Consider the following 12,205-nt stretch of genomic DNA (forward strand, 5'->3'; position numbering starts at 1 on the left):
TAACCATTGGCCACTGGCACGGACAGGTAGCTTAAGCAAAACTGTGCAGTGCAAGGAATACAAGTTTGGACTCTGGTCATACAGAATTAAAATCCAGCCTTTGCATTTGTTTCCTAGTTGTCTCTTTTTTTTAATTTAATTTTTTAATTGTAGATGAACACAATATCTTTATTTTTATTTATTATTTTTTATGTGGTGCTGAGGATTGAACCCAGGGCCTCATGCCTGAGAGGCAAGCACTCTACCACTGAGCTACAACCCCAGCCAATAGTTGTCTCTTTTTGGTCAAATGGCCTTCTGAATCTGTTTTCTCTGTTATAGAGCAGGGATGGTAGCTACCTACCAGACATCAAAAATTAAATGAGATAATATAAAACAATACCTTAGTGCAACGTCTAGTATATTTTAGCATTATGGTTTTGTTTCTTTTGGCTAGCTGAACTGAACTCCATACCAGCTGTGAGAACCACATTCAGTTTCTCTCAATTCCTATTTTTGTGTGTAATGCCTGTGCATAGGTACATGCATACACACAGGCAGAGTTAGCAGAGTTAAAGAAAACTTAGTCTTGTGCATTACATGAGAACTTTATTGAATATTCTAGATTTTTTGACTCATTTATGAAAGAATGATAGAAGTTGCCATTGAATAGCACTTTCTACTCTTCTTGTTAATTTTATACCCCTCAGAGTTTATTGCTCTTATCATTAGTATTTGAGTTTTTGTTTTTGTTTTCCCATTTATTTATTTTCTTCATCAGGAGAAATATATTGTCTGAATTGGATTGGACTTGAGGCCACTTCCTAAAATGACTCCATTACTTTTAAGTGAAATTCTTCAGCTTCTGTTTGGGGATATTTGTGGAGTTAAAATGTTGGAGAGGTCACAGATGCATTTAAAAGACTAAGGATTATCAGACTTCTCATCATCTTGATTAATGACAAGAGTGTCATCTAGGTTGTGATTTTGTTCATATATAGTAGTTCACCTTGTAGTCCTTCAAATTTCTGAGTACCATGGACCCAAGCCTGTGATTGAAACTGCAGAATTTGAGCAAAGTGTAACCATTTTACACAAGATCCTCCAGGAGAAGCACCTGTCTTTTTGTTTTCTAGCAATTTGATCCTTCTTTTCATTAACCACTTTTTGGAACAACAACATTATCCCTTCTTAGAAAAAATAAAGTCCTCAGTTTTTTATTAAGTATTTTTTTCTGAAAAGACTAAAAATCCTTTGAGAAGTGACTTACACAATAGGACAAATTACAAAACTAAGTAATTTCTGGGTATAATTGTTAGATGATAAATAAGGTTAGTACACAACATATGAAAAACTTAAATCTGGGATAAATTAACATCTTGCTATTATCTATTTTATTCTGGTATTTTAACATCTGTGAAAGAAATTATAAGTTTTTGAAGTAAACTGGGATATTTAGTCTCTAAAGAATACAGGGGTTGGGCTGGGGTTGTGGCTCAGTGGTAGCGCACTTGCCTAGCATGCATGATGCACTGGGTTCGGTTCTCAGCATCACATATGAATAAATAAAATAAAAGTCCATCAACAACTTAAAAAAAAAAGAATACAGGGCTTTTCTTAGAATAGTGTATTTTTTCCTTAGCATAGTATATGTTATTTTAGTAGATTGTCTACATATATTATTATAATTATGTCTGAGCTCAAGTCTGTTTTGTAAAAGTAATTTATACAGGCTTTTTTTTAAATTTGAAATATGGTTTATAATTTCCTCAGTGTAAATGTTTAAAAAAATCATATAACCAATTCTAATAGTTCAGTTCATATAGTATTTGCAGAATTTTCCTGATAGTATCAGTTTTGAAAGCACATCGTAAGACATTTAAAAATACTTTAAAACCATGTAATAAACTTGTTAAAAATGAAATATTTTATTTTTTACCCCATTTTTTTGGGTAGGATATTAATCTATGAGAGGAACAGACTTAAGAGGTATTTGGAGTTAATAGCCATAGTGTTCACTTTTTTTCAGAATCAAGTGATGATAATTTGATGGTCTTAGCTTTAAACATGAACTGTGAATCGGCATTTCTTAGGTTATATTTGAAAGTCACTTTGTAAAAATGATAAGTCATCAGAATAAGAGCTGAAATCAACTGGACCTGCAGAAGGGATGACATAGCTGTCATTAACATTTTCCTTTTTCCATGCGTTACACTAAAAATAAATTTGTCTCTTTGTTTTCCTTCAGAATTTAAACCTAAAGCATTGCCTAGCACATAGTTGGTACTCAGTAAATATTCATTGAAAAAAATGAATGTTAATGTCCATAAAAATTACTTCATTAAATTGAAGTAGTCAATTTTTGGATCTTGTAATCTTGAGGTGTTTTCTAATTTTTTTGTTCTGAGTTTAGACTTAGTAGTGATATTTTCTATCCATGGATGTTTATTTTTTTAAACATTTATTTTTATGTGATGCTGAGGAGTGAACCCAGTGCCTCACACATGTTAGGCAAGTGCTCTACCATTGAGCCACAACCCCAGCTCTGGATGTTTATTTTTATAAAACCAAAATAGTTACAATAAACTTGAGTATGTGTGTTTAATTGATGCATGATCAATATTATAGTTATAAAACAATATCCATGCTTTGTATAACTACCTGAAGAAGATTATCTTTGAAATGTTTATAGGAAGGACTTTTTAGAGTTAACTGAGTGATAAAGGGAATCCTGCTGAAAAGTTTTTGAGAGTATTGGTGTATAAATAAACTTTTTCAGAACTCAAATACCCTATGAAAGATTGTATTAGGCACATACAAAATACATGAGTCATGGCCAACTATTACATTGTGCCCGGTTTTCTCACAGTATCTGGACACCAGGGAAGCTAATAGCTTTCAGGACATACTGATGAAGGTGAGAGGAGGTGCAAGTTTAAAGCTGTGTGCCAAAGGTGCACATAACATTGTTTTGATCAGTAAGGGCAAGGCCAGATGAAAGAGTAATATTTTTTTTTTTTAATTTTTTATTGTTGGCTGTTCAAAACATTACATAGTTCTTGATATATCATATTTCACAATTTGAAAGAGTAATATTTTTAAAAGGTAAATTTGATACATCTACCTTACCTCTTCATACCCTCCCTTCCTTTTAGAATTTAAGATTTTCTAGGACAGGGATTTTGCCAATTTTGTTTACCCTTTTATTCCCATGGTGATTTTCCTGTTATATAGAAAGCTCCTTGAGGCCAGATACCTGATTATTTTTTGCTCACCATTATATTCTCAGTATCTACCATTACATGGTATGTAGTAGGTGACTAAATAGTAATTAAGGGAAAGAATGACTTATAAGGCAGTTTTGGAAGTGTGTACTTGCCTTGCATAGTACTTATTTCTTCCTTTTTAGTATATTATTCTAGTTCTTTTAGCATATCCCCAAATTCCTTTTTAGCTGCCACTCAAAATTTTTAATAACCTAACTAATACAGTATACGGTGTTGTATATCACAAGTATCCTTTTTAAAGGGGAATCTTTGAAGGTAATGGGGACATGCAGGTGATGGCTCATGTTTTGTATGAATCTGCCCGTTTTGCCTATGTTTTAGGGACATTATTATGATCTTCCCTGGAGTCCAGAGGGGGGAAAAACATGGATATGTTTGTATTTGTCACTTTTACTTCCAATAAGTTTTGCTCCTTAGGGATTTTTCTGGTGACAGCTTTTTTTTTACCTTTCAACAAAGAATAAATGAAAAGTTAGCATAGTTAGCATAGGCTACAGATTGCCTTCTATAGATTACATAGAGCTTTTGTAGAGTACTTTATAGATAACTAGAGTGCTTATTTAAAAATATATTATCAACAAATGGTGCTGGGAAAACTGGAAATCCATATGCAACAAAATGAAACTGAATCCCTTTCTCTCACCATGCACAAAAGTTAATTCAAAATGGATCAAGGAGCTTGATATCAAATCAGAGACACGCCTTCTGATAGAAGAAAAAGTTGGCTATGATCTACATACTGTGGGGTCGGGCTCCAAATTCCTCAATAGGACACCCATAGCACAAAAGTTAATAACTAGAATCAACAAATGGGACTTACTCAAACTAAAAAGTTTTTTCTCAGCAAAAGAAACAATAAGAGAGGTAAATAGGGAGCCTACATCCTGGGAACAAATCTTTACTCCTCACACTTCAGATAGAGCCCTAATATCCAGAGTATACAAAGAACTCAAAAAATTAAACAATAAGAGAACAAACAACCCAATCAACAAATGGGCCAAGGACCTGAACAGACACTTCTCAGAGGAGGACATACAATCAATCAACAAGTACATGAAAAAATGCTCACCATCTCTAGCAGTCAGAGAAATGCAAATCAAAACCACCCTAAGATACCATCTCACTCCAGTTAGATTGGCAGCCATCATGAAGTCAAACAACAACAAGTGCTGGCGAGGATGTGGGGAAAAGGGTACACTTGTACATTGCTGGTGGGACTGCAAATTGGTGCAGCCAATTTGGAAAGCAGTATGGAGATTTCTTGGAAAGCTGGGAATGGAACCACCATTTGACCCAGCTATTCCCCTTCTCGGTCTATTCCCTAAAGACCTAAAAAGAGCATGCTACAGGGACACTGCTACATCGATGTTCATAGCAGCACAATTCACAATAGCTAGACTGTGGAACCAACCTAGATGCCCTTCAATAGACGAATGGATAAAAAAAATGTGGCATTTATACACAATGGAGTATTACTCTGCATTAAAAAATGACAAAATCATAGAATTTGCAGGGAAATTGATGGCATTAGAGCAGATTATGCTAAGTGAAGCTAGCCAATCCCTAAAAAACAAATGCCAAATGTCTTCTTTGATATAAGGAGAGTAACTAAGAACAGAGTAGGGTCGAAGAGCAGGAGAAGAAGATTAACATTAAACAGGGATGAGAGGTGGGAGGGAAAGGGAGAGAGAAGGGAAAATGCATGGAAATGGAAGGAGACCCTCAGAGTTATACAAAAGTACATACAAGAGGAAGTGAGGGGAAGGGGAAAAATAATATAAGGGGGACAAACGAATGTCAGTAGAGGGAGCAGAGAGAGAAGAGGGGAGGGGAGGGGAGGGGAGGGGAGGGGAGGGGGGATAGTAGAGGATAGGAAAGGCAGCAGAATACAACAGACACTAGTATGGCAATATGTAAATCAATGGATGTGTAACTGATGTGATTCTGCAATCTGTATATGGGGTAAAAATGGGAGCTCATAACCCACTTGAATCAAATTGTGAAATATGATATATCAAGAACTATGTAATGTTTTGAACAGCCAACAATAAAAAATTAAAAAAAAATGTGGCATTTATACACAATGGAGTATTACTCTGCATTAAAAAATGACAAAATCATAGAATTTACAGGGAAATGGATGGCATTAGAGCAGATTATGCTAAGTGAAGCTAGCCAATCCCTAAAAAACAAATGCCAAATGTCTTCTTTGATATAAGGAGAGTAACTAAGAACAGAGTAGGGTCGAAGAGCATGAGAAGAAGATTAACATTAAACAGGGATGAGAGGTGGGAGGGAAAGGGAGAGAGAAGGGAAATTGCATGGAAATGGAAGGAGACCCTCAGAGTTATACAAAAGTACATACAAGAGGAAGTGAGGGGAAAGGGAAAAATAATACAAGGGGGACAAATGAATGCCAGTAGAGGGGGTAGAGAGAGAAAAGGGGAGGGGAGGGGAGGGGAGGGGGGATAGTAGAGGATAGGAAAGGCAGCAGAACACAACAGACACTACTATGGCAATATGTAAATCAATGGATGTGTAACTGATGTAATTCTGCAATCTGTATATGGGGTAAAAATGGGAGCTCATAACCCACTTGAATCAAAGTGTGAAATATGATATATCAAGAACTATGTAATGTTTTGAACAGCCAACAATAAAAAATTAAAAAAATATATATATATATTATCAACTGTCAAGCAGGTAGCAAAAATGAGGTAATTTTTAGTTATTGATTTTCAGTTGATGATAGGGTTTTGTCTCAGTTTTCCCTCTTTTATGTAGAATAACTTTAGGAATTTTAGGAATTTTAAATTTCCTTAACTAATCTCACCCCTATCCCCTACCTTAGTATTCCTGAAGTGCATTTATAGTTAGCCTTTAATGTGTTCAAGACTTCCAGTAGGAATAGTACTACTGGAAGTAGGATAGTAGGAAAATGAGATTATCCTTTTACAACTTACTTAGAGTGTCTTTTAAGTATTCTTCATATGCAAATATGTTTAGTAAGAATGAGTGTTGATTGCATGGGTTTAAGATTTTCTGGAACCAGAGAGTAACATATCTAAAAGAATTTTGTGTTTTGATGGGATAAATAAATCAGCCTTCATTAATTAAGGATAATATATTACAGTGTAAATATTTAGGATTCCAAAAACGACTAATTCCCAAGACAACTAAATTGAAGACTTATTTAAAAAGAGATTTATCCTAGTGAAAACTTCGCACTATATATGAAATAATATTTAATTTAATGGGAGTGGATGTGAGTATTTGTAACTCCTTCTAGGTTTTGATACATTATCACTACATAGTTATAAGGCAAGCTAAGATAAGTAGTTTGGCCAGATTCACTTAGTCCAGGGGCAGTGGATAGCTCTTGGGTCAGAGTGTTCTAGTCTGTACAGGTAGTTTGCCTAAGTGTGCAGTTCTGGGTTGGAGATATCGTTCCTTGAGAATTTTCATAGCATTGCTTTATAGGCTGTTTTGTTGCTGAAGCTAATCTGATTCATAATCCTTGGATATGACCTTTTTTTCTGACCTTTTCTTCTCATCTCTCTCGAAATGTGTAGCATCTTTTCTTTCTTTCTTTTTTTTTTTTTTTTTTGAAATTTGACAGTGGTGTCTTTTTGCATGTATCTTCTTGCTTGTTCTGAAGACTCAGTGGATATTTTGGCTAGACTTTAGAAAAATCACATCTTTCAATTTTGGTGGATTTTCTTTGGCTATTCCAAAGCTTCCTCTCTATTTTGGCAAGCTAGAGGCTTTCTTTTTACTTATTTTCATATCTTCCCTACTTCATTTTCTTTTTACCCATCTTTCTGAAAGATTGGAAGGTCTTTTTTTTAATCTTCCAATGAATATTTTATTTCTATTACTATGTGATTAAAGAAAAAATCTGATATTTATTAAAATGTTAAGGGATGTTTAGGATTATTGCAGTGGTATGTTAGTCTGCTTGGGTACCATAACAAAGTACTGCAAACTGGGTGGCTTAAACAACAGAAATTAATTTACTCACAGTTCTAGAGCCTGGAAATTAGATCAGTTGTTGATCATGGTTGGATTCCTATAAAAGCACTTTCTGGCTTGTAGGTAGTCTCCTTTTCTCTGTATGTTCATATGGCTTTTCTTTGGTGCATGTACATGGAGAGAATCTTTCTCTGTTTTTGTAAAACCACCATTCCTCTCTGATTACCCTAAGACCTCTTTTTACCATAATTACAACATAAAAGCCTTATCTCCAAATATCACCCTGAATCACAATTAGGGTTGAGGCTTCAACATATGAAGTGAGGGGGGTGCATAATTCAAGTGTAGGAAAAAGGAATTTATATTTAAGTTAGTGGATTCTGTCTAACTTAGGAGGATACTTGCTATAAGTAGGCTATGCAGACCTGGAATGGACTGGAGTAGTGCACCAGTTTTTGTATGCACACCCTTCATTGTTGCTGGTAATTATCATCCAAGAGGCCTTCATCTTTTCCAGAGAATAACCTCTAAACAACTTCTGGCAAGGAAGGGGTTGGGGGTTTTGCACAAAAATGTGAATGGCATATGTGGTTAGTGTCAGGAGATCTGTTTTTTTTTCAACTTTCACCTAGTCTTCCTTATATTAGAAATGGGAAAGCAATTTGAATAGTTCAAGGGAATTTGCCATTCCTTTTTTGGACTTTAGTTTTGATTTTTAATTTTTTAAGATTTTATTTTCAGAGAGTTATTCCCAAATGATCATTGGTGACTCTTCTATAGTTTTCCTTTGTGTTTAGAACTGCCATAGAATCCTTGTCTTAAAATTGATTAGTGGCTTCAAACATAGGATATGAAGGAGGGAAGGAAAAGAGATGTGGCTAGCATCTATTGAATGCCATTAGAATGGTGATCTCAGTTTTATGTCATTTAATCCTTACAGCAATTCTGTAAGGTAAGTGATATTATCCCACCATATGGACAAGGATAAAGATAATGATCAGAGAGGTTAAATAACTTGCTTAAGAGCCAGTCAGAGAGTGGTGGAGCTATTTCAAGTCTAGGTTTTAAGAGCATTCAAATCTTTCTAATCAACTGTCTTGTTTTACTTTTTCTGAAATTGTGTGAACAGTTAATTCACTCACTGGTGACTTTGGGGCTACTTGTGTGTGCTGGGCCATAGGAGCATACAGAGGAATAATCTATGTCTTGATGAAACAAGAATGACCAAATGAAGATTTACCTTTCAGTAAGATTACCAGTGATCTGTTTGTAGAGTGGCAAGAGTAGAAGCAGGCGGCATTCTAGAAGTCTTGGTATACTCTAGTTTGGACTAGGGGAACAGAGGAATTGCAGAGAAGTGGGTAGATTTGAAGTGCCTATTGGAGAGAAAGCTGACGTGATAGGGCATGTTAAGTGGTGGGGATGTGGTTCAGTAGTGGAGCACATTGAATAGTGGATGGTAAAAATTTAGAAGGAGTTAGGGGAATTGAGGATGACTCTAGGCTTGATTTGAGCTGAGTATTATTCCTACCTTTACTGATATGTGAAGAATAAGCTGAGGTGGTAGACCAGAGTAATAATAACATAATAATAATATATCTGTTAGATAAATCCGTGAGAAGGTACCCAAAAAACAAGTAGACACCTGGGGATTTAGCAGAGGTCTGGACTGATGAAACAAATTTGGGCATCACTCATAAATGGTATTTAAAGCCATGGGACTACATAAGTTTATAGGGAGAACCTACACATCTATTGTGATAAAAGTCTGAAGTGATGTTGTTGATTCATGTCTTTGGAGAATCTTTATCTGTTAACTCAGATTTACATGCTAATCTAATAGCATTTGCTGAATGGGGAAAACAGCTCAGGCTGTAGCCACTGAATTGAAAATATTAATCAATAAGCACATTGCAAACATGTTAATAATGATTTTTTTGACTGAACTGTTTGTTAAACGTCCTTGACTCTCATGAGAGGCTACATCTGAGAGTATCCACATTAGGATCCCAGATTAGAGAACATCACACAAGAGGAGCATTATGATGCATAGTGAAAAAATTAATTCTTACTGAGATGCTGAAAACAGAGTGCCAAGTATGAAAAAAGCCTTATAGGAATAATTAAAAAATGAGATTGAAATTCACACTAGGCAAAAACTAGAAACAGTTGAAGTGTTTATCAAAAGGATAACAGGTAATTGTGGGACAGTCATTCAGTGGACTAGTCCTCACAATGTGGTTGAATATGTTGAATATCAAAACATTTTGTTAAATGAAGGGAGCCAGACACAAAAGAATACATACTGTATGACTTTATTCATTTGAAGTTCAAGAACAGGCAAAAATGGTAACAACAATAGGGATGTCTATGGAGATAGGGATTGACCAAATGGAGTTATGAGACAAATTTCTGAGGTGATGGAAATGTTGTATATATTGACTAAGGCATTTGTCAAATGGGGTATATGCATTTGTCCAAACTCATCAACATGTATACTTAGATTTGTACATTTCACTGAATGTAAGTCTTATCTCAGTTAAAAGAAAAGAGAAGAAAATTACAACAAAATCAGTATGCTGAGTACTTCTATGATGATGAGTGTACAGAGCACATACCTGCAATCTCAGAGGTTAGGAAAGCCCAGAGGAAGTAGTCTCTTTTTTTATCCCTTCAGACCCAAAATTAATTCTTTTTCAACTTTCAGCTAACTCTACACCATAATATGTATTCCTCTGATGATTACTTATGTTGTGCAAATGAGAATATTTAGGTAGTAAAAGGGAATGTTATTATAAATTATGTTGGGACCATAGGTAAAACCTATGACCTTTTTCTGTTTCTGTACTGGTCAAAATGTGGCACTCTACTGCAGGCACAGCTGGAGGCAGGCAGTAGCAGGCAGCCTCTGCCTGGCTTTACCTAGGGATGGCTAAAGCAGGCAGAAAACAGGAAGATGGGTAGAAGGTGAAAGTTGTCTGGAATATTTCTGCGAGTCACAATATACATGCAAACTTTTAAAATAGATGTTATTTGTTTTATGTTTCTAAAACTATTAATGTTGCCTTATTTGTTCTCTTGAAACAGGAGATAGTGGATAAGCCCTTTCAAAAATGGAGGATGGAAAGCCCGTTTGGGCACCACACCCTACAGATGGATTTCAGATGGGCAATATTGTGGATATTGGCCCTGACAGCTTAACTATTGAACCCCTGAACCAAAAAGGCAAGGTGAGTTTCACAGAAAGATTTCAAAATGTGATTTTTAAAAAAAATAGCTATTTTTTTTCAAAAGAGATAGTGTCTTTCTTAATGAACTAAATATTCTTGGCATAGTAAAAGTGAAAGGGAAAGGAAATCAGAAATATTCCTAGGAGAAAATGGTGTCCAATGACAAAATCAGACAAAAATGTAATGAGCCTTTTGTAATCACATTCTTAAATAGCTATGTGATAAAATATAAACAATAACATTTTTATTTCTTACACCATATTACTAAAGTTATTAGTCTCTATGTGATGTATTCAGCATGTTACAAAGTAAAAAAATGAATGCAAATTGGGTTATGTTATTAATTTTTTGCTTTTTGTGCTAGCTTCTTTATAAGTCTTTTTTTTTTTTGTACTAGGAATTGAACTCAGGGAAGCTTAACCACTGAGCCATATTCTTAGTCCTTTATTTTTTATTTAGGGCCTCTTTAAGTTGCTGGGGCTGGCTTTGAACTTGAGAGCCTCCTATTTTAGCCTCTCTAGTTGCTAGGATTATAGGCATGTGGCTATATGTTTGTCTGTCTGTCTGTTTATTTATTTATTGTGGTGCTGGGGATGGAACCCAGCGCCCTGTGCATGTTAAGCAAGCATTCTACTACTGAGCCACATCCCCACCCCCATATAAATCTTTTTAAAAGGCTTCTTTTGAACTTATTGGCATGGGATTTGCCTAAAAATATGCTTTAGCTCTATGCACATGCTGTTTGCTTTTTTTAAAAAAATATTTTTTAGTTGTTGATAGACCTTTATTTTATTTATTTACATGTGGTGCTGAGAATCGAACCCAGTGCCTCACACATGCTAGGCAAGCACTCTTCCACTGAGCCACAACTCCAGCCCCTGTTTGTTTTTATGCTTAGGCATGGGCTAGATAATATTACCAAATAGAAGTGTGGGAAAACAGTGACCACAAGTTGGGATTGCTCATAGAGAAGGTATTCATTGTAAATAATCTGTCTTGCAGTTTTCATGAGTACTAGTAGGGTCTGTTTTTGTGGGAGAGCTTCACAGTTTACAATTTAACAAATATTCTTGTTAAACATTTCTTCTGGATGTCGTCTCTGTTTACTTTAGACTCTGCAAATGTTCATGAATAATTTATATTCTACTGATACACAGTTAACTAATGCCATATAACTGCCATCCTTCTGGGAACTTTAGAAAAACAAGGTGGATCTCTCATGAGGTCTTTTCAGAGAGAAAACTATTCTGTTACTGTAAACAACCCAGGAACCGAAATGCATAATACATAATGTTGCCATGTTAGAGGAGACCAATTAAAGATACCTTGAGGGAAGGAAAGGCAAAGTGTTTCTAATTTTTTCTCTTATTAACAGGCACCTATTTTTACTTATAATGTAGTACATTTACAAAATGAAAAAAATTTTAATGGCTCAATTATTTTGTATATTTGAAAGCTTTTACTTTTTAACATTTTATAAACAATAAATCAGAAAGAAAAGTATTTATTATATATGTTCTGGTAATACATATTGTTACATCTGCAGGTGTCAAAATAATTCAGTTCAAAGTACAGTAGAAACTTGATTTATGGGCACTTGCTTTTTTATATTTTAAATATTTTAATGTGCTTTAAACTGTGCATTGTTAGTATTAATGAGATACATATGTAGAACCAATAAAGACATGGTTTAAATTATTAAGGCATGTAAATTTTATAGATATGTAGATAATTCTA

At 34.9% G+C, this 12,205-nt stretch overlaps 1 protein-coding gene across 7 annotated transcripts in view; it reads left to right on the forward strand.

Moving 5' to 3' along the window:
- Myo6 (myosin VI) overlaps positions 1-12,205 on the forward strand; it is a 155,883-nt gene that overhangs the window by 41,280 nt on the left and 102,398 nt on the right. For 6 of the 7 annotated variants that reach the window (XM_046430436.2, XM_046430438.2, XM_046430437.2 and 3 more), the window contains exon 2: positions 10,326-10,468. In XM_046430436.2, coding sequence (XP_046286392.1) covers positions 10,352-10,468 — 117 coding nt within the window. In that variant the 5' untranslated portion in view covers positions 10,326-10,351. Of the gene's footprint in view, positions 1-10,325; positions 10,469-12,205 lie in introns of those variants that run through there. The other variant, XM_058574523.1, reaches the window with a different exon arrangement.

The sequence above is a fragment of the Marmota monax genome, unplaced genomic scaffold, assembly GCF_021218885.2.
Source record: "Marmota monax isolate L192 unplaced genomic scaffold, Marmota_monax_Labrador192_F-V1.1 WCK01_AAM20220418_F8-fsc00227, whole genome shotgun sequence".
Lineage (NCBI taxonomy): Eukaryota > Metazoa > Chordata > Mammalia > Rodentia > Sciuridae > Marmota > Marmota monax.